Genomic DNA, 23,828 nt, shown 5'->3' with positions numbered 1-23,828 from the left:
ATGGCAGTAATAGTCTACTACAAAAACAAGGCTAGAAGCAAAGTGTTCTCAAGCTACAGAAAATTTGCTACCTTCTAATATAATGATGTAGGGCCCAAACCTGCAAAGTGCAGAGTTGTGATCAGTAGATTGCATCAGATCATGCTTTTCCCCCATTTAACAATGAATACTTCTACAATTTATTTAGCTTTGATAACTGTTTATAAATAGCACACTAGAATGACTATTAAACTATACAGCAACATGACATTTATAGCCTAATCTTGAATACAAAGTTCAAAGAACATGACTACAAAGGCCCAAGAGCAAATGTCATCAACTAAAAGCATTTCCACTTCAGAAGTTCCTTTTATTGAATATTCGCTTACACAAACATGTCTTGATCATGAAACCAAAGGAACAGGATTCCCTATTCCCACTCTGTTCCAGTAGTAATTTATCCACACACCACCCTTATAAATTAGTGATGGATTTAAACAGCTAGCCCCTTGGGGCTATATATTTTATATATTTTATATATATGCACATTTACTTTGAAATCTATGTAAAAGTTGAAAAAATGTTTGAAAGAAAAACTCAGAATATATCACAGCTTTTTCAGCGAAAAAAATACAAATTAGTTCTATAACCACTATTCAATTTATCAAACTCTTTTTTTTTCTGAAGTATTTACTTTTAATTATGTACACATTACAGGAAATAAAACTTTTTCCACAAACATTCTCTAAGGTGACAGTTTTCAACAGAATGACAGAATAATAGCAGGAAGAATATTAAACATATGGGGGGTGATCCATTTCTGCTTTTAAAAAGTAAAAAGTCACCATATAATTAAGTACAAAAACCTGCATTGAATGAGATCTGCTGGTGTAGTAACTTGATCAGGTATGGAGACCAAGAGTATAGTAAAGCCCTATGGTAATAATATTTCTGTAGCATTTCCACTTGGTACATATATACTAAATGTTGGCAAAGTTTCTGTAGCATTAGCTTATACAAACATAGTCCTCAGTCTGCTGCATAAAATGGAACAGGGTGTTTTAATTCTCCCAAAATGCACCTGAAATTCAGAGTGTCACTTACAAACTGCATTAACGAAACTCTTCTTCAGAAAAATATCTGTTTGGCGTCTCCAGGACTCTGTTCCATCGGACAATAGGGGCATTTCAACCTGGGGACAAAGGGGACACGTTAGGAGGGTGTCCATGCCGCAGCCCCGAGCCCGCGCACTCCGGGCACTCTGGTCCCTATTATAGCTGTATCTCATCCGCAGGGAACGTCCTTCCCCTTCCCCCTGTGGCGTGAAATGAAGACACCCTCAAGCACCTACCGCTCTACCTGGCACCCTTAAAAGATGCTCTTTGGCTTAAAGAGACCCTGACCACGCATCTTTTTCCGCAATTATGTTCTTTTTTAGCTTTCACTCACATACCGCTGAATTATTAAATACCGAGAAATTAGTTTCCATACTTAACCTATTATTTATCCCTGGGGTTTAGCTTGTTGAGCTGCTGTTCATTTTAAACAAGGCAGTAGCTTTCACTCGGGCTCCATTAACATCCAGTCATTTCTACTCACTTGTTCCCAAAATGCTGCAGCTCTGCAACCCGCTTGGGTCTCACCGGCAGGAGCTGATCCAGCAGGGACCAGTCCGGCCCCCAATGTCCTTCCCACCTATTCCTTCTCCTTACTTGAGATCTTTCTTCTGCACGTGATCCCTTTTCCACCCCACCTGCATAGTTTGGGTCTCCTAACTCTTGCAGTCAAGCCTGCCAAGGCTGGGCAGTGACTGAAGCTGCCCAATGAAAGCACCAGGAATGAACGGCCCAGGAGAGGAATAACATCATGGTAAACAGCCAGGAGGTTTATACTGTTCAAAAGCAGCATAAGTTACCCGTCGAAACATTTATTTAGGCTTTTTCTAATGGGGCAGATGATGTAATCACTCAACATTTTTTCCCCGTCATCATTTATTCCCCCTTGGATTTCATAAAAAAAAAAAAACCTTTATGTTTCTAAATTAAGCTGGCAACCTCCACAGATGTTGCATACATTCAGTGCAAAGCAGGAGTGGTTCTTCCTGAAAGAAACCTATGCAGCTCTTTCCCTTGCATTTCTCCTTCTCAAAGGCCTGTAGGCACCCATGGATATCTAAGTGAGGAGTATTTCCACCACGATAATTCAGCTACTAGCTCTGCTCTTAGTCCTGCTTCCCCAGAGGTTTATTTACTTGCTTGTTTGCTTTTTTTAAGAAGTTTCAAGCATTATGAACCATATTCCCAATGGAAAAAAAATCACGCAAAAACCTCCACTGTGAATTGTGAAAACAGTGCTTACAACTCAAAATTACTCTGCTCACTGCATTCCCGCACAAAACGTCACTTTTGATGAAATGGGAGGGTTTATCACGCCATTCTCCAGCAACCAACCCTACCATCTGTCTTCAAAGTCACTCTCTAGGATTAAACAGCTTGTAAAACCAATTGTGTAATTACAGATTCAGCTTCCCCCAAACACAGTTTTCCAGGCTTAAGAGTTGTCCTTGCCTATACTTTCCTTGGAACACAAGAAAGATACTTACTTGCTGCCATTAAACATTTTATTCAAAGCATCTCTTGATATAATGTGACCGCAGACTAATTTCATAGGTGGATTATTATCTGTTGTTTGCTGACGAAGAATGGGGCAGGCAAATATTGAATGATACCAGCACTTTTTACCAAGGTCCACTTCAATCTGTGAAGAAAAAGAAAGATAACCATTTATCTTGTGAAACTACATTTCCAGACACTTATCCCTCTGGGTCATTGCCCTTGCTTAAGGATTTCACAATTCAGCTGCGAAGATGAGAAAATCCATTGTGTTGATGTCTGCCAGTTTCCAGCCAAAAATACTTAATTGCGATTTTAAAATGTTAATTTCTGTTGCTTCTCCCCACCCCCACAAAGCAGCGGGTCCTGTCAAGAGACAAATGCAAATTGTAGGGCAGATTTGTGCTCTGCCAAAAACCTGAGCCGAGGGGCCAGCGAGACTTTCCGTATTTCCTAGCCAGTGATTTCCAGAGTGGACTAGGGGGTTTAGATGATAGAGGGCATCCATTAAAAAGCAAACCCCCAAAGCCCTACAACCCGGATAGATAATGTTCTGTGGACTCTGGAAAGACTCTCTCAACACCTACAAGTCATGTCAATAATAACAATGATGTGCATCTGAATCATTTCTTTTCAGTAATAATAATGATGTGTATCTGAATCATTTCTTTTCAGTACCAACACAGAAAACACTGGCACAGCAAAAACACCATCAGTAATCAGGACTGCATGATTTTAAAAAGAGACTTCTGGCAAGGAAAATAATGGGTCTGGTTTCAGGAAAGGGTTGAGAACTGCAAAACTCACAGTTCCCACACCTGAAGGTCTGATCAGGCTTCAGGTGTGACAGCTCTAACCTCTTTGGGCTACTCAATCTCTGTGTCTTTGTACACAGGATGAAAATAGGTCTTCCCATCCCCGTACGCATTAGGGACTGTTAAGCTTAGAATATGCAAGAAGCCATGCAAATACTAAGAACTGAACAGCATTTGACAGCAAGTCCTCCCTAAAGATTTCCTAGTAAATGCTTCAACACCACCACAGGAACCAGTCACATTCACATATAAAGCACTTGCTACTACTCTACTACAAAAAAAGCTGAATGAATCATGACATATGCATTGCAGTTATGTATAGATCTCTTCCAAACACAGCAGTAACTCGGTTTGTGCCCAGTTTGACTCTTGTTTTCTTTCCAAATCAGAAGCAGAGCACTGGAGAGGCACACACACCTGGTAAGAGCCATAGGAGAAACCTGGATTTCACCATGAGTTTTCCTGGGAACACACTGAATCCCAGTTCAGTTCTTATGTCCCCAGCTACAGCACAACGTTTACTCACCTCCTATCTGCCGAAAAAAGCAGCAGTGCAAAACAACCTGCAGGCAGAGCTCAAGCCTAGTCAAAGGAGGTTAACGTTTCTGAGCAAGATGCATTCCCTTTCCAGTGATATAGGGACATCTTTAACACGTTCAGCAGAAAAGAAACTTGAAAGCAACATTCACTGTTAAAAACGTGCCCTGCAGTAGCTCAGCATCAACTCACCGGGAGCTCGTCCTTCTGGTTCCAAACCCCCGTGCACTGTCGCTGCTCTATCACAGCCTTGATATTAATTAGAGCTGGTAACGCTACGCAACCTGCTGAAAAGCTGCAAAACAGGGAAACGTCAGCACAAGGTACCTGTTAGGGAACAAGCACTTCCCATGTTTCTACTTTAAAGGTTATGCGGGATACAGGAGTGTTGGACCACTTCACTCTGTCCTTGTCTGTACTTCTACACTGCCAGTAGGGCTGAACAAATTCATTGCCCCCTTCAGTATAACAAATAAAGCGTTTTGGGGCAGATTATCAATTACATGGAGGCCTTAAACCTACCTCTTGGGTTAGGAAAACAGCAAACTGAAATGATTATTTGCTGCCTCATAGACAGGGTCCCTGAGCCATGACTTATGCAGTGCAACAGGAGATCTCCCACTGGCAGGGCACAGTAACGATCAGACCTTATATAGCAGGAGCTTCTCTCTAAGCTGGTTTAGTTTTTAAAGGATTGTCAGCATTCAAAGGTCACAATAGTTTAGAATGGCCCTGTTTATACCAAAAACATCAATATGACTTAATAAATACATTGCAGTGCATCGCATTTCACACTGGGCCTGAATGAAGCATCCAACCAAACCAGGCACTGGAGGGATCTTCTCACTTAGCTGAAAATCTCTTGGCCAGCTGTGCTGAGATCTGCAGCTGTACAGTGTTAGTGCGTGGGCAGTTAAAATGTAAAGGGTGACTATTAATTTAATTGAGGCAGGAAAAAGAAAAAAATAAGAATCAGAGGTAAAAATTCTGGATATCTCTCAAACTGAAACTGGCAACATTTACTCCAGAAAGGCAGATTAATCTACAAGGGCTCCTTTTGTTGTTTCTGTTGTATTTTATAAAAAACAGTGATGCGTATAGCATAAGCAGGAAGTTTGACAGTTTTAAAGAGCTATAAACTAAGCAGAGAACTCTAAGATTAGTATCACACAAATAGATAATCAAAAAAAGGTAGTGAAGCTTCTGCTAAGCCCTAAATCTAGCCCATGAAGAAACATATCATTTATTTTCCATCTAATATCTAAAATGAAAATTAGAACATACCAGTGTATTTGCAAACTCAGCATCCAAAGGCTAAATAGCAGTTAATCTACATTATCTTCAGGAAGGCCCAGAGATTAGAATGGATTTTTCCTCACATTTATAACAGCCTCCAACAGATTTGCATTTTGTCAGATTAGCTGCTGGCCTTGAAAGCACCTCTCTTTTTTTTTTTTTTTTTTTTTTTTTTTTGCAAATGAGCTTCAGCAAACAATATGGAAATTTTAGAAGCTGAAATGACATTAAAACTATTGCTAAACATTCTTCTAAGGAGGAGAGAGATAATGTGGATAATGTATGGATTGAAAACGAAGATGTCTGCTGACAGAATCACGGTTGGAGTTTCAGATTTTAGATGTTAAACAGCAAGGGCAGTTTTCACCCCAATGTAGCAGCAAATGGCTGATTTCCATCCTCATGCTTTGTACTGATGTCTAAACTGCAGAAGCCAAATGCTTTCTCTGGAACTTAGCGGGTGTAGGACACGGCACAGCACCCTGGAACCCAAATTTCTCAGCTTTGCAGATCAAACTAGAGGTCAGAGCAACCATATTCTTGCTGGACAAGGCTACTTCTCACAAGCTTTCCCTTCAGTGGGAAAGAGAAGCCAAAACACCACGTACTTGCCTCTAAAAGTGACAAAAAGGAGCCTACCTAACGCTGAGGGGTGACTCCACGGAGAGCCCCAGGAGGGCACAGGCGTCTCTTGTGAAGATGTCACAGATGTCGGCCCACTGGTTGGCGTCTAATAGATGAACGTAGGGAGAGTTCTCTATCCCCTGCCGCAGGTACACGAGGCTGCCCATCAAAACCTGAATGTCTGCGAGGGACGAGGGACACATGTTAGTTAGTTTAGACTATAAACAAAAGCCAGCTTCTACATTTTGTGTGGAAAACTAGCAGAAGTGTATCACACCCCAAAGCGATAACACATATCCTTGGGTTAACCCATAACCCCCCTGCAAGTACCTGCAGGTTGCCTATTAACTTGCTTTAAAAAGCTAATTATTTTCAATCGTCTATAGGCTCTGAGATACAGCCTTTTTAAAATAAACAACACCCATCACAGAAAAGAAAAAAAAAAAGTGCATCTTCCCTTCCAGCAGATGGCAAGATACAGAAAAAGACTAAATGAAGCATTATAGACCAGTTCTAAAGTAGCATTTTTGTACCTCCTGACAGACACAGTACACTAAGAACTAGGCTGTACTGGGGTGGTTTGCTTAACTCGCAAATTCCCACTTCTGAAAAGTTTCATTTCTCTCTGCATGACCCCCACACAGCAGAAAACAGCAGATGTCTACTCCCAAAATATTTCTGTGAATTTTTGACACTTTATCCTGGCAGCAAGACTATGGTAGCTGCGATCTAAATGATTGAAGAGCCATACACCTTAAAAATCAAGCAAACTTGCAGTTAAATTAAAATATAACTTTTTGCATCCTCTTTAAAAGAAAGGGGTTAATTCAAATTTTAAGGATTTGAAATATATTTGGTAAATCTATAAATATGAAGCCTGATGAAATGGGAAAAATGGATGAGACAAACACCCGGTTTGAATGTGATTTATATTTTTCTACCACATGTTACGTCTGGACGCTTTATTCCTCTTAAAGCGAGCCAGCACTCACCTTTCTGATGATTTAGGGCAAAGGGCTGGAAGTTTTTCGCATACTGAAGTGCTTCCCTTTGATTCGCAGTGCCGCCCATCAATAAACTAATGAAATATAATCTGTGCAGCTTAAACTCCAAGGAGCTGTTCTGTGCCATAAGCATTTCCCTGTTGGATACGGCCCACCTGGAAGAAACGAGGAGGTACAAAGGGACATGAGAGGAGGATCAAGCGTCAGCCTGTGCAACGGGAGAGCGTCACAGTTACACGACATGCACTTGGAGGAGGATCGTGTCGGGATGGGATTGTGCCCTGGGCCTGCATTGCTCCCTAAGGAATACAGGAAGGGGCAAGACTCCTTAGAGGTGGCTGAGCTTCCTGGCATGCGGAACACAGGAAGGACGGGGCTTGTGGAGCTGCTGCGTGGCCTGCAAACACACACAGCAGAATCCAGCACCCAAGGACAGGGAGGCAGCACTGAATTAAGAGCTGTATAAAACACTGAGAGTCAGAATCTGGTTGCTGCATTTGGTAATATCAGACTGCTGACAGCACCTTCAGCCATTATACAGTGTCCTCAGCCAAGAGGCTACACAGGATTGATCCAGGCTTTTAGAACAGTTTTCAACTTCCTCATTCCCCAAATATTCTTTCCTAAGCCTCGGGGTTTGTGCACGTGCGCAGGTTGCCCTGGAGCGGGCGAGTACATCTAGAAAGGCCCCAAAGGAAAATGCTATCGAGACCTTATGCTGGACAGGGTGGCGAGGAAAACCAGATGAAATCCCATGCTTTGCCCTGCTACAACGTTGCCTTCTGCCTTATTTTCAACTTGGGCAATGAAAATAGTTCTCACTTTCTGGGTCCCATTCACCATGACAACGCTAGCGTTAGGCTTCCAAAAAGCACACAAGGATAATTAAGCTTGCACCAAGCAAAACCCACTGGAATTTTAAAAACACTTCACGCAAATGTTTATATTATTTACACCTTATTCATCTGTCTTTTTCCTTTTACATTAAATACACTCAGGCCTACATCCATCCAATCCTTTTCTTTTAGGAACTGCAAGTTCCAGTGTTCTTCAGCCACATCTGTTTCTCCTCAGCAATAATTCAACTCTTTCCACTGTAGGGGCCCCATTAAGCAAAGAGGAGCTTTTCACTTTTCAGCAAGGAAGCGAGTTGGTCTCCACCTCTTAAAAAGAAGGGGTAAGTGAAACTTCTGTCCTTTTCTGCTCGATGCTAAGATGAGGAATTTAGTGTTCTTACAACACTGGTTTTGGAAGTTACCCCTCTGTGGTAAGAGGTACCGTCAAGCAAGCAAGTTTCTGTTTCCAGTTTGCTGCAGTGAAAACAGCAGGAGTTTGGCCTCACTGGTGAGGCTTTGTAATGAAGAGAAAGGGAGAAACTCGCAGGTTTGGGGCTACAAACAAGTTCTGATGTACCTAATTTCAAGCAGTTTCAGATTAGTAGACCCAGAAGACTTCACCACTGTTATCTCCACCAGGAGGGAGGTCGTACTCCCTAATCTCATATTTTTGTGACAGTGGCCATGGCTTAAACCTGGCTTACTTGCAGCAAAGCTCCCTCCTAGAAGGAGGGCCTGCAGTTAGCAGCCACAGAGCAGTAAGAGGTTGAACAAAAAACCATCGTCAGGAAACAAAAAGACTAATATTACTTTGAGGTTGAAGTTCCACAGTCCCGTTGAGGAGATATGGATCTACAGCGTCAACAGGGAGGCATCAGAAGCGCCTGTGTCCTCTCCCTGCCAACATCTACGGGCTCGTGACCGCATGGCAGCGCACTTATCTGGCTGAGACTGAGTCTATTTTTCCAAATTAGCTTTTAGCCAGACTTTCCCTTTTTAGCTCTTTGAGTGGCAGCACAGATTGTATCAGAAGAAACCAACCACAGGACCAAGGCTTCAGGTGTTTGGTCTGGGACGTTCTGTTCCCGTTCAAAAGATTCCCAACAGAAAGGCAAAAAGCAACAAACGATGTTTAACTACCCTAATGCTCAACCTAAATAATACTCTGCCACAGTCCAGAGACACTAATAATCACCCCACCTGTCTTGCTAACTCCTTTACAAGAGGTTCTTCCTGAACTTTTGCGTTTTCACAACTCCAATCCGTATGAATTCCTAGAGTATATCAGTCAAGAATCACAGAACTCCTCTAGCTCCCATGCAGGAGTAATTGAAGTTAGTTTCACAAAGCCTAACACAGATTAGATAACGTTTAAATCATGTCTCAGAGGTCTCAGCAAATACCAGGGTACAGACACAGGAAGGAGACATTGACTTCTCATAGGAGATTACCATCAAAAGCTTTAAATTTGCACGTCATTCCCACCATACCTTCACCCAGAGACCCACCCGGGCTCACAAGAGCCAGAATCCACCCACAAAGAACCTATGGATTTCCCTCCCTCCTTGCCAAATCCCAGTGAGAAGAGTCACCAGAAATTAACGGGATGCTGAGGATGTACAGAAATCTGTACAGCACTGTACATCTGCTTTGGGTGCAGACCTCAAAGTAAAGCTGACCCACATACAAAAAAGAAAAGCATTATGGCCCATTGCATACGGCCTAATTTTAATCCTGGGGTGTAGTATTTTGTAAGTGTTGGAATTCGTATTCTCAAGGAAATCTGGGTTTTGTTTAATCTGGCATTAATAAAAATTTCTCTGCATTGCCATTTGCAGGACAAATGCAGGGTACTGAAAGTCTTTCTGACAAACCCTTAATCTGACAATTCCTTTTAGGAGGCCATGACTAGGAGATACCTGCAGCACTTGCTTTGCTCCCAGCGAGTTCAACCTGGAATCAACTACAAAGAGCTGGCAGAGCCGGAGATACCGGTTCCTATTTTCACCCCAACCCTTCTCAGTTTTGCATAGGCAAACCCTGCCGCGCTTCCCTTCCTGCTTCACGACGCTGGAGTTATTAATTCCTGCACAGCACCTGCTTTCCCCTTGACATCACTGTCAGCAACACAGCCACGGAACGAGTCCGTTTGGGGCTGCTTTTCAGTACCCTGAAGCTACGTTTAGTGATGGCAGCTTTGCCTGTTTATTAGCTTTTCACGCACACAGCACGAAACCGTCCTTCCGAGCTCTTCTCATAGAGATGCTGCCCCGTCTGGAGCTGGTTCTGTGGTTTCTATCCTTCCTCCTGAACAGCCGTGTTTGCTGTGAAATAACATGGAAACAAATTCATAGGCACCAGCAACTCCAAGGAGTAACTGGGCGTTCTAAGACACTGCTTTCTGCCTCTGCGGCTGTAGGAATTCTGTTGCATTTTGATTGTTGGCGTTAGCATCATGTTTTTTACATAAGCACCTACAGGTCAGCGTACAGAAGGACCTTCTGTACTTTTCTGGACACAAAGAGAAGCGTTTGCACTGAAGAGCTGCATTATAGGAGGACATAAGACAGGCTGGGGGAGGGAGCCCAGCGTACAAACCGTGCTCACAATACACTCTATTCTCTGCCCATTCGGCTGCCACTGGAATAAAGGTTCCTTTGGAGAAGGACCATGGCTTCTCCTTTGTTTGAAAAGCATTTAGCACCATGTAGGAACTGTAAGAAAGAGCTAATTAGCAGGCAGTAGGGCCTAGCCAGTGAGAGCTGCAAGGAATTTAGTGACTTGAAGTGGACAGGCATTGATAACAGCAAGTTACCATTTGAGAGGGAGCCCCCTTCACAAAGCTGTTGTTTGAACTAAAAGACACAAGGGATGTAAATGACAACAAATCCTGCTTCAGTTGTAGTATGTAGGGCATGACAAAGTTGCTTCCCTTCAATTACCCAATTCTGTGGCAATGCACCACCTGAGCTTTCCACCTGTGTAATTATAGTCAAAGACTAACTATTTAGGTCACATTTTGCATGATCCAGAGGCCTTCTCCAGGACTCGGTTTATGAAGACCAGCACTCGTAGATCAGGGCATCACTGCGTTTAGTTTAGATGTCAATGACCTCTGAATTGAGGTGTCCATTTTTGCTCACATTAAAAAGAAAAAAAAAAGTCAATATGAAAATGTATTTAGCTGAATAATGCAAAGAAGATATTTCAAATGTTGGAATGATGCTAATGGTGTAACGAAGCACAACAAAACTTTGGATTCACTTTGTTTCATTCCTTCTGCTTCTAAAAGGCCACTAAAAAGGTATTTTGCTACTTTTTTATTTTTATCTTATTTGCAAGACCAAGCTAACCTTATTGAACACCATGCAAACTAAAACAAATAGTGTCTGGGTTTGTTTGTTTTTTTTTTTTCAGTTTCTAAACTAAAAGCTGTTCTGATATGGTACAGCACAGTTAGGTACCCATGACTGGAAGCTATAGAAAACAGTGATCCACAGAGTGTTTCAGCACCTTTCCTTGTTCACTGCTACTCCTAGCTCCAGCCCACACATCTAATGGTTGTAGTCTCTTCATTTCAAGACAACTTCCTAGCCCTAAGGTTGATGACTGTGCCTCAGCTAGCTCCAGATACAGCTTTTGTCTAAGCATTGGGTCTTACCTGCTGACTCTTGTACTGATTGAACCGTTTTGTGTAGGAAAGATCTCGCAATCAGATCTCCCTCTCAGTGCAGACTCCTAAGCAGAGCCCATGCGGAGAGTCTCCTACTTGGGAAAGGGCTGCTCCCTTGATCCAAAGTTCTTCATCATCTACCTGTCCCCCTCAGCCTGCAAAGTACCTACCCTTCCATCCCCTTCTCCCACCCTGTGGTCTCTTGGCTGAGGAAAACTAACCTGTGGTCTCTAACGTGAGGAAAAAGCAAAACTTTGATTCTGATGCAAGTTCTGATCAACCCCTGGGCTCAGAGAGGTCAAAGAGAGTTGATGAAACCCAATGCCTTTAGTGAACCCTGTTATCCTTCAGCATTGGATCTTTTTACAACATATTCAGCAGTGTTTCACTATAACCTGGGTGAAGCATCATCAAGGCAGACAGCTCTTTAAGGGATGTTTCTTCCTGAAATCTCATATTACCATCACAAATGTGTTAAGCTAACTCTTCATCCCAGAAAAAGACCCTTAGTTTCAAACTCCCCACAGGGAAGGCCACATGAGAGGGACAATAGGAGGAAAAACAGGGTTCACTCAGTAACTAGTTCTCTCAAAGTACAAATGAGGATACATCAAAACATACAAAAGACAATATTTAAAGTGAAAAACTAAGGATTTATTAAAAGTATTCCAAAAAAACTGAGTAGACTCACTCTAGTGCAGGTCTCAGAACTCTAACTTTTAATGCTTCCAATATTCGATTTAACTCCACAAACGGTTCTTTTTGACTTTGATCTATTGATAGACCAGATTCCTGAAAAAACAAAGTTTAGTGTTTTAGAAAGACAAAGAGCATTTGGGGCTTACATTGATTTTTTTTTTCTGACAGATTAAATTTCCACACAGAATGTTAACATTCAAACAAAGGTACTAATACACAGCACAATCTCCAGGTTTTGATAACATGAAAAATCGACACTTAAGAGTTACCTGACAAAGCTCCTCGGCCACATCCAACATTCCCTGCCGGAAAAAGTGCTCCACCATCACCTCGTTGAGGATGCGCTGGCTGTCGGCCTGCCAGCACCCATCTATCCCCACGCTGCTGATGTCAGAGTCAAAGTTCTGAAATGCACAAATTAACATTTAATAGGCTGGAACAAATAACCCCACGGAGTTTTTCTTTAATTATGCAGGATGCCTATGTCTCCAGCCTGGTGCTTTCTGCCTGTTACTGAGTTTGCCCTCAATTACCTCCTGCTCCAAGTGAAATATATCTGCCAGCTGCTTCATTATCTCCTGTGTACAGAGGAAGAAATTTTGGGGCTTGTTCATTTCCAATCTGAATATCATCCACTGTAAGGAATTACACTGACAAATTACAAGCCTGGCGAGCAAATCAGAAATCTAGTTAACTAATAAAGGGATTTCCAGACCATGATACATTTTCAAAGAAGTTGCTGCAGAAAAGGCTTTTTTTTTCCCCATATGTGAAAACTGAAAAGCATAAAGAGCAGAAAGCAAGATCGCCTACACTAGAATCAAACTAGTGCTATCAATGCATCACTGTCACTAGGGAGGACAGAATTAGCAGCAAATGACTTAACTGGAGACTTTTTGACATAGCTAGTGGGTAAGCCAATGCTGGGGAAAAATAGAAACACGAAGCAAAGGAGAGGGAGAATGTCACCACCATCCTCCCTTCAAAAGACAAGGAGAAACGAACACTTTGAAGACCTCAACACAACGAGTTTTGAACATCTGAGAGATCTTTTCCAGATCTAAAACACGATAATCCTGTGCAGGGTATCAGTAAAAATATTGTCACAGTGATGCTTTAGTAACACTTGGCACTAAATATTCTTGGCAGCAGGAGAGCAACATTTATTCTAACCCAAGCCATAAACCAGGATTTTAGCGACTAATGTTTACAGATCAGGGAAAGGCAAGTTAGTTTGGATAAAAAACCTTGTTTGGAAATATTGTCCTTTGTGACAATAAGAGTGAGGTTTGAAAGGCAGCACACTGCTTGCTGCACAACCTGATCACTACAGACCTCTTCCAGGAAGGAAATCTGGAAATTTGGTGAAATAAGCAGAGCTTCAGTGGTGGTTCTGTGATGATTGAGAGTTCTGCACAATATGGGAACATCTACCCCACACAAACACCCACTTCTGGCCAAGCAGCCAGAGCAAACAGCAGTTTTATCAGCTCTCTGCCCAGCGCAGTGCTGCAGGGGCAGAAGAACCAACCCCAGCGCAGCAGTGCGAGGTGGCTAGTCTACATCAGGGTACATTTGAAGAGCTGCCACGGGTTTCCATGAGATCAACACTTGACATCACAGTTGTGGCATCTCAGACCTGTAGTAAGAGCTCAAAGAGTCAGATTTTGTTTTGTCAAAACACAGACCAGGCAACAGACACTTGCAGAGCAACACTCCCAGAAACATTCAGGAGCCTCCTATTAACCAACTCAGAAGCACAGTCAAGTTTGACGGATATTCTTACATTAAAATGGTAGAGGACAACATCAGGGCAGCTTTCCTCCTCCAGGACACGTGAATATCATGTCTATTTTTGCTGAAAGGATAGAGGAAAAATTCCTCTTGTAAAGTGCACACACAGAGATCCACCAAGAGAATCCCAGAGGGGTCAGTATGTTGCTTTCTTACTCATCCTTTGGGAGCATGAGCTGGTGACAGTTCTCAGCAGGTTCACGTATCTGTACTTGAGCTGACCCACACCTATAACCTGCTCATCGAGCTTCCAGGCCAGCGGGCCCTTTGAGCAGACAGCGAATATCTAACCCATGTTGGGATGGCAACCTCAAGGACTGACCTGCTGCCTTTTTGGGCCAGCTGGAAGGGATCAGAAGAGCCCAAACTGGTTAGTTCTGTATATGGGACACGTGCCTCAACACACACACACCTTCAAACCTCTTACAAAGCCTTTGCGAGGTGCTAACCTTAGGCTAAGCAAATTGTCCTTTCCACCCTTCAGAGATGGTAGGGCAAGACAAGCGTTTACATTATTGCCATTCACGACTCAAAACTCACATTTAACAAAATTTGCACTTAGGTACCTTAACCTGTAAACTCCTTGCCATGCTGCTTGTCCCTTAGCCATATCTTGAAGAACCTCAGCAGCCTGAAGACATAATAACGATGTTCTTTCTGCCAACCCTTTGAAACCTTTAGGGTTATCCACCTTTGGGGATTCTGGTATCCCTTTCCAAACAACAATAACAGATAACAAACCCACAAACAACATATGAAAGAACCAAAGGTAGAATGAAGAACGGTCAGAGTCTTCTGTTGTTACTCAAATTCATGAGCGGGGACATTGCTAATCTAAAAATATTCCACTTTAAGCTGTTCTTCATGCAGTTTCCCCTCTCAACGCATGCATACCTTAGAGGAAGACTCTGTACTTTGGGCAGCTATCAACCATCACAGCTGAATCTAGGCCTTCTTCACATCCTTCTGTTCATCACTTGGGGACAGAAATGGCAGATCTACCTCTGTTCCTTTACAAAATCCAGAATTTGGCAGCAGTAGGACTCCAAAGGAGCAGAGAGAAGAGGATGGGCCATGAATCCACAGGACAACATGCCATGGAGAACTGCAGGATGTTACTGCGTCAAGAGTTGCCAAAAGCCAAAGCAGGTTCCCCCACTGTGAGCAACTGCTACCACTTCACAGCCTTGGAACAGAACCATCCAGTACTGATATTAAAGGATGATCATTTTCATTTAGAGGAGAAATGATATAAAAAAACTACGAGAACAAGCACAAAGCTGGAAGGTTCCACTACAAGGAAAGCAAATAAGAGCCCTGTTTTGGTGACATAGGGGCTAAGGAGGTTCAGGGTAGAGGAATACACTTTGTTCTCCAAGCAGTGGATTTCTGGGAAGAGAGAATTTTATGCAGAGCAGAAGTAAATGCAAACAGATGGCCAAAAAAAAAAAAAAAAAAAATCAAACCTACCAAGCATTCACTTGCAAGAGGTCTAGTTCAAGTCAAGTGTGGCCAAACACAAACAGGCACTACAACAGTCACGGTCGAGTTGAAGTCTTGAACCTTTTATCAGGTTGTATATCTCTGCTTATTTGTTTGTTTTGTATCCTGTATTATATCAATGTTATTTTTAAGAAAAAAAAAATCTCCAAAATAACACTTGAGGTAAAACTACTTCAAGTCTTGTTTTGAGTTCAAAATCTCTCTGTAGGAAAATCTTTAATTTCTTTTAACTCCGTAATTATCAACCTAGATATGCTGTAGCTTTAAGTCATAAATGACATAATAGGATCTGGTGACCTCCTGAAGTCATTCTGTTTTCTTCCTCCCGCACCTGCTCTTTGATCAATACAGTCTTGACCTGGTTCTCGTTTCTATAACATTGCTTTTTTCCAAACATACAAGTGATTTCTGAGTTCTCTTCTATAAGTGGGATTCTGAAACTCCGGGCCCTGAAGAGTTTCAAGAACTGACTACACGAGTCACGGACAGCGACTGCCGCATGCCAGAACAGACACTGCCTCCCATTTGCCGATCTATTTTGCAGTTGTTTTGCAAGTATTACACGTTGGTGACCACACGTTGCTCCGTGTTGCTCTCCAAATGCTAACAGCACGCTCAACAGCACAGGGCTGTGACGTTCAATAAGATTTCAGCGTTGAAATAAATGTCAGAAACTCCAAAAGGTTTATTTTGTACTTCTCAGGTTTTAAGCTTACAAGAACGTCACTCCTTACTCCAGAGAAATAAGTTTTAAGGACTTAACTAGTAAAACTAGGACTAAAATATGCACGATTATGTGTTAAACACAGCAATGATAAATAGTAAGTGTGCTATAAAGCACATTACTGATATTTGCTGAAGTGTGCAAAGGGCTTCAAAGCACATGCATGTAACCTTTCATGTTATTAGCAATAACACTATATGAAGAAGAAAGATGAGTAAGGACAGTTTTATTCCTCACTTTTCCTGCTGAGATTATTTGGTGCACTCCTCCTTTCTTCACCCCCTGAATTCTGACTTGAAACAGAAATAAAACACGTCCGTTTACCTCTTCTGTTCAGTTTTTCAGTTCACGACATAAAGCTGTAAAGACTATAGGTATCGAGCCCTATTTTTAAACAGCAGCATAATTAAAAGTCATCAACGTACGTTCAATAAAGATTTTGAGTTTGTTCATATATAAGTTTTCCATGTAACAAACACAGAAAGGAGCTAGGATTTATCCCACGCATTTTCCTGAACGAAGGCATTTAATCTATATAGATGCTACTAGAGTGCTTACCAGCCCTATCAAACACCCTTTGAGGGGAACTCAAATCATTCCAGAAGTGGTTTACAGGGAGACTGCCCACAGTGAGCTACACGACAGCAACTTGCTGAACGACAGGGACACAATTAATTCTGGAAGCAGATGCTAGCAATGCAAATAAATAAATGGATGCACATTTCCTTTCAAAGCAGCAAATGTTCTTTGGGAGAAAGTATAATCTTCACTGCTAGAATCTGTGTACTACATGTAGAATTCCTATTAAAAAACACAATTTAGCTTATTAGACAAACTTTCCAGAAATTGCTAATTAAAATGTAATAAAGTTGTGGCATTTTGGATTCTAACATAGCTGGTAATATTTGATGTCAAATGTAAACTTAATTTCACTTCTCAGACTGAACTCTACAGGCAGACAAATCTAGGTGCTATCCAAGCTCATGAAGTTGGTTTTTCTGTGTCTGAGCATACGTGACTAAGGGCACTGTAATGTCAATCTAGAGATGTAAATCCACCTGTAAAACACATGAGAGCAGCACTGGAATGGGGATTTATACAGGCCAGAAAAAACTCAAATCCCGCGAGTTGGAGCAAGGGCTGATTCGCCATATTTTCATGGGCACTGTATTTGGAAAGCAAGAATACTTAATTCAGAACATGTCTGGAGGACCCTGAAAATCAATTCACTACATCAAATACACTTAATTACCTCTATTGGTTTAAACTTAAGTAAATTATTGGGAGGGAATGGGGGAAGAGTTCCTTCAACAGGCTAGGGGACTCAGACCAACAAAGGCTTTGCTGGGGAATTTTAAGCATATTTATCAGCAGCAGGGGTGCAAGGATTAAATGCATATGGAAGACTTCCGTCAAATGTCCCTGTCCAAGGAAGTGTTATGTCCCATCTGGATTTAAACATTCCATGTATTGATCCAACAAACAGGCTGAGACGCCAGGATATATTTTAAAGTACCTTAGGATACTACAGCGAGAAAAAACAGCAACATTCGAACAATTCACTTTACTAAAACAGGCCCCCAAAAGTTCATACTTAAGCAGACAATTCTAACTGAGGTCAAACAGACTGAGAGAAATGCTGGTGTCTTCAACCCCACAGCGAAACCAGCAGTAATGAAGGGTGCTCTGAACTTCGTAAGTGAGCCCTTCATTACCAGCAGGAAAAGCTGCACCCAACTGACCTAGAGATTTGGTTACCAGGCTCAAGCCTAAGCTGTCCGGACTTGGAAAGCATTGGGTTTTCTGGCTTTTACAAAAAAATTCCAACAATTTGCCATTTAATATTCATGCTGTCCATACATGGCTTAGCGCTGCTCTATCAGAACATACAAACAAAAAAGATTTGGCTAAACCTGAAAAGCCATTTGTATGAAGTCCACTTGCTAAGGAAGAATAGGAAAGTTTCAAACTTAGGACACGATTATATAGATTTATTTCAGGCTTCAGGCCAGTAATGAGGATGGAATTTTACTCTAGTTAATTGGTTTAGATGCACCAGCGAGGATTAGACAGATGCATCCTTAAGCTTTGGATAACAGGGAGGCTTGGATTACAGCTGTTAGTACAAAGTCTGAGCCTTCCATGACGGCCAGCCATAGATAGAAGCAAAAATATCCTAACAGTTGCACAGACATTCTGCCCAATATTGCAGTGTACTTTATTAGTCCACTGTGCTACTGTTAAATTACACTTACATAAATTTTGTTAGTAATGGCAATCTATTTAGGACACTCAAAGGATGCATTGGTACTCTCTAACACTACACGTCTTTGCATAAGTGCAAAGTCACATTCACTAGTTTCTTTGTTGGTCAAATTATAAATGGGACCTCAGCCAGACCATGTTAACACCCTGTCAGTCTAAGCAGGTCCTGGTACGAAAGTATCACACAAAAATGCCCCCCCATTTCCCTCAAAATAAGCTCAGGGCCCCTTGCACACAGAACTATTATTTAAAGTGAAAAAAGAACACAGCACAACATGGAGTCACTTGGATGGTGCAGGAGGAGTGGGACTTGAATGAATGTCTCATGTGGGAAGCTCCAAGGATAATGCTGCTTCACTGCAACATTGTTTGTTATGGCACAGAAATAGATGTTGTGACATGTTGGACTTACTCTGTTCCCATTAGGAATACTCTGTGTCTTGCAAAATTATGCTCTAAAACTGGCACACCTGAACTATTATGGAAAAAAATGCCTTTCTTTGAAAATTATCTCAATTTTTTAGATCATGTCCTGGATCAGATGCCACTTGTGGGTCATTTGTTACCAACAATCAACTAGAAATGCAATGTATATACACAGAAATAACATTTCTTACCAAGACTGACAGAGAAGCAAACAGATCTGTTAAGCTGATAAAATAACACACTCGGATCTACAGAGCATGCTCTCTCTAAATAGTAAACTGTCCCAAGCAAGAGTACCCTATATACAAGGAGCTCTGAAAGTTTTTTTATATATTTATTTACTTTTTACACTCACCTGTCTTACCTCTGCCCCCACCCCTACTTTTCTGCAGTTGAGGGAAACTTGCATTAAAATTAAATATAGTACAATATTATTTCAGTACGTATCATAAAGCAAAGTACACTGCATAGAATACATGGAATAATACAGTCAAATCCAAACATAAATACCTTATCAATGGCTTTTCCAACCCGGGAAACACTGCTGTGAATGTCTTTGTGATCGGAGGCCAGTTTTTGAACTGTGTCTTTTATTCTTTTACAACACTGCGTCATAACAAGTGAAATTGTCCCTGACAAGTCTCCATCTTGATCTAGAGAAAAAGAGAGAAAAACAACAACCTTGGTTACAAACAAGTGATAACATTAGACCTCACAATATGTGACAAAGTATAAAGATAAGGAATGGCATTAAAGGGAAAAAGATGCAGTGCAAGAGCAGCTTAAATGAAGTCAAACGTACGGGACATGGCTAACCCTATTAAGAAGCCAGTCTGGAACACAGAGAAAATGAAACAGTTTAAAAAAAAAAATAGAGAGAGAGATGCAAAGATCTCATGCATCTTCTACTTGAATGCAGCAGATTAATGATCAGACCTCAAAGAAATACTCCAGTGCACAGTTCTTACAGGATATAGGGATATGGTGGGGAGCAGCCTCTATCTCTAGGAAGATGCTTTAGGACATTGTATTTCAATGTGTTAAAGCAAGATTAGGATTAACAGCAGCCAGATTCTTCCTCACCCTACAAACTAACCATTTATATCCTAGCCTGTTTGCAGTAATGAGACATATAAAACTCTTGCTTCCTGACTTGAGGGAATACCCCTAAACAGTTTAGCCAGTCTCAAGTGCCCCTTGACAGCTCAGAAACAGCCCCCAAATGACCTGTCTGTAGCGCATGGAGAGCTTAGCTCAATATCCTCTCTTGTTATCTTAAAACTTACTCTCCAGAACTGATGGCATTTTAAAATTGTTTTCCACTTGTCATTGCTACATGCCCTGCTCTGTGGACAAAATAATAAATAGAAGGTTCACAAGCCCCTGACCACAAAATCTCCTTGTGTGACAATTTGCATCTTCAGGCCTCAGCTCAAACACCCCTCAAGGGCTTTAGCCAGAGAAAAATCACACTTTCCTGTGCATCATTTTAGTTCTTTCTCTTGTTTTTTTGTTTGTTTTTTTTTTTTAAAAAAAAAAAAACTTAAAAATACAAGGAGAACCTATTTTCCAGTCTTACCTCTGCAGACCTCTCCTTCCTCAACCTTTTTTTTTTTTCTTTACAGGAAGCATTTTTCCTGCAGGGACATAGACTTAGGCTCTACACCAGAGGACAAATTTAAGTGGAAATCAGCCCAGAAACTCTTTCCAAACATTCCACATCCAAACTCTTTGCATGAAAACTTAAGACATGAAACCCCTCTTTAAAAGAAAGATTTAGAAAGCAGCCTGGTATCCCCTGCAGTGCAAAACACACACTGAGCCACTGAGAGTAACAGAAACGAGCAGTAGCCATTAAACGCCCTCTTAGCAAAACGCCTCGGAGAGGGCAAAGGAGATCCAGCCCCATGAAGAAAAAAAAAAAAAAAAAAGCTGTAATCATAGCGGGTAGGTAATAATTTACCAGGCACTTGCTTTAAATCCCTCCTCGCGGGAGGGATTCCCTTCCCGCTTCGCTGCTGATGTCAACAGCACAACTAGGTCTCACTGTCACTGCCCCAAAACCAGCTCGGGCAGGAAGGTTGTTCGTTCCTCTTGTGTCTCCACAAGCTCCAGAGAAGGCAACTTCAACAGCACTTTGGCAAAAGCTATAGCTTTCAAGGAGGAAAAAAAAAAAAGGGGGGGGGGAGAGAAAAAAAAAGTCCTACATTTTCTACATTTCTTCCTAGAGGATAATTGAGGAGCAATTGAATTTAAACAGCCTCCTCAGTGAGTTGTCACTAATACAACCTATATTACAAATAAAAAGTCTCTAAGCTGTTATATAAGGGGGATTCCTAAATTATTTAAAGGATAAGCACTGTCTCTTTGTTACTATTTAAATAAGATAGAGATCTAAAGTCACATAAATTATTTTAAGCAAATGTCTGGCCAGATATTATGACTTCTGCCAAAACAGCATAACCAGAGATTACACAACAAACAAAATCAAAATATTCTTTCCACTACTCCTTATTGCCCAATAACCAGAAACTTCAAAACAGCCTCTCTTAATGGTCATTTTGCCTGGAAAGCCATTAAACCTAATGGGTGACCAGCCAAACCTGGCCAACGAGCACGCACAGATACTTTTGCCAAGTGAGTAAGTAGATTATTCTCCCCCAGCACTTAATTTAGCAGAAACAACTACAACAAAACAATGAAAAGCTACTGGATTCCTAAAGGGAAGATTTTCCCCTCGCATGTATCTCTTTCAGCTTTATACTCACAAGTTACTTAGATCAGCATGAGAAAGGCACACACCATCTTTTCCACAATTCAGTGTTCACAGAACATTTTGAAAAGAACTTGAGAATTTTTAAGAGACTGTGTGAGCAGTGGGAAATAAAATAAAGTGTAGAAGTAAAAGCAGCTTCTAAAGGTTTCTTTTTCTCCACCCACTTCCTCTTCATATCCATTGCCATTTCAGGTCTTTGCAAACATCTTTGCTCTCACACCTTGTCCCACAGCATGATCATCTTCAGCAGTAAGTTTTCTTTTTTTTTTTTTTTTTTAAAAAAAAAAGAAGAAAATCTACATAGATGTATTTTAGCAGTTCAGGCCAGCCTTGAATTGTGAAGCTTCCTGTTAAGAGGTCTGGCTGCTTCCATTTCTCTCAGTTTTCTAAAATATTCGCGATATCCTACAGAATAACTAATAGCAAGTCCTTGGTCTTGTCAGAAAACTACAAACAACGAATTAAGGAAGGAAATGTTGATTCTGCCACCCCAAAAGAGGGTGTCTAAGCAGGGACACAGGTGACATGCGAGTCCCGTTCCAGAGCTGGGATGCATCCCACCGGGATGGCATCTTCACTGCTTGCACCAGCACTGGGAGCAAAACACCTCCAGGCCCTTCGCGGGACAGAGCCCGACGTGGCCAACGCAGCCGGGCAGGGGGACGCGGGAGCGTCCTGGGGCCCGGGCGCTTTTCCCAGCATTGTGAGGCACCGATCTCTGGATCGGGACAGGATTCCTGCGGGACGCCAGAGAGATCTGTAGCAGCACAAGGGCAGTCTGCCCCCCGCACGGGCTCGGGAAGCGGCTCCGCGGCGGCCGCCCCCGTGACGGGGCCAACGCGTGAGTCCAGCCTGGGCTGGGGGACGCGGCGCCACGGGGGCCGCGCGCAGAGATCCCAAATTCGGGCAAGTCACGGCAAAAATAAATCCAACGGGGGGAAACAAAGTAAACAAGCAGGCGGATCGCAAGGAATGGAAAAAAAAACGAGAGTGGCCAGGGCCACCCGTCCTCGGCTCAGTGGCAAGGAGCAGGGGATGATGCTGCCGCCTCCTCCTCAGCAGCAGGCTGGGCTCTGACTTTTCCTCACCAAAACTGCCCTTATTCCCCCCTCAAAAAGGCACAGCAGAGTGGGGGGAGCACCAGGCCGGGATGGAGAGGAACCAGAGAGAGGGGACGGGAGAACTGGGAAGGGGAACTGGGAGGGGGGAAGAAGAACGAGCAAGGAGAGAAAGGGAACCGGGAGAGGGGAAGGGAGCCGGGAGAGGGGAATACTGGGAAGGGGGATTCCCAGGAGGGGTGAAGGGAGCCGGGAGTGGGGGATACCCGCAAGGGGGTTCCGGGCAGGGGGTGTCCCGGGCAGGGGCTCCCGGTGCCGCACGTACTCTCGCTCTGCAGGATCTCGCGGCGCAGCCCGCCCGCGTACTGGATGAGCTCCTCGAGGCTGCGCTCGCAGAGCTGCCCGTAGCCCGAGAACTTCTGCAGCACCTTCTCGAGCTCCCGCTCCACCGTCACGCACTGCTCCATAGCGGCGGCCGCCGGGCCGCGCTCCGCCGCCGCCGCCGCCACCGCCGGACCCCGCTGCTGCCGCCGCTGTCGCCGCCGCCGGGCCCCGCTCCCTGTCCGGCCCCGCCGCCCCCCGCAGCGCGGCCCGGCCCGGCCCGGCCTGGCCCCGCGCCCGCCGCCCCCGCCGCGTCCCGCTCCGCTCCGGCGGCCGTCGCGCAGGCAGCGCCGCGGGCAGCCGGGGGCCTCCCAGCGGCCGCCTGTTAGGCAGGCGGCGCCGCGGGCAGCCCCGGGAAGGGCCCCGCCATGTCGCGGGGGGTCGATCTGTCCGTGGGGGGCCCGCGGAGCCCCCGGCAGCGCGGCCGGCCCGCTCCCACCCCGGCCGGCCCGCTCCCACCCGGGCGGCCCGCGGGACGGGCGGCCTGGGGAGAGGGGCGTTCTCCAGGTGCCCCGCTAGGACTCAGGCAGTGAGGCGGGCAGCTAAGAGCGGGGTCCTATGCGCGCGGTTGCCATGGTGACGGGCGCGGCGCGGCCTGGGCCTGGAGCCGGTCCCGGCCCCGCTGTCCCGGCCCGGTGGCCCTGCGTGGAGCAGGCGGATGGGCGGGCTACGTGACCTCCGTCCAGCCGCGGTTACCCTGTGACTCACGGCTAGGCCGCGTGGGGAATGCCGCGCTTAAATAGCACTTCAAGTGCCTCAATTGAGCTGCCAAGTCTGGGCCACCGTGTTACAAAATAACAAATACGTGCCAAATCTTTTTGGCCAC

General features: G+C 43.6%; 1 protein-coding gene across 1 annotated transcript; it reads right to left on the bottom strand.

Moving 5' to 3' along the window:
- Window positions 1–41: 41 nt before the first annotated feature.
- On the bottom strand, window positions 42–23,149 carry RMND5A (required for meiotic nuclear division 5 homolog A). Its single transcript, XM_010212811.2, has 9 exons — window positions 22,947–23,149; window positions 19,298–19,440; window positions 12,345–12,479; window positions 12,068–12,168; window positions 6,856–7,022; window positions 5,879–6,044; window positions 4,136–4,238; window positions 2,582–2,736; window positions 42–1,171 (listed from the first exon to the last, which is right to left on the bottom strand). The coding sequence occupies exons 1-9, from the start codon at window positions 23,086–23,088 to the stop codon at window positions 1,108–1,110; spliced, it is 1,176 nt and encodes a 391-aa protein (XP_010211113.1). The 5' UTR covers window positions 23,089–23,149; the 3' UTR covers window positions 42–1,107.
- Window positions 23,150–23,828: the final 679 nt, after the last annotated feature.

This window comes from Tinamus guttatus, unplaced genomic scaffold (genome assembly GCF_059628265.1).
Source record: "Tinamus guttatus ecotype Peru unplaced genomic scaffold, ASM5962826v1 Tinamus_guttatus_pri_ptg000218l, whole genome shotgun sequence".
In the NCBI taxonomy this organism is placed as follows: Eukaryota; Metazoa; Chordata; class Aves; order Tinamiformes; family Tinamidae; genus Tinamus; species Tinamus guttatus.
This window is presented reverse-complemented; position numbering and strand designations above follow the sequence as displayed.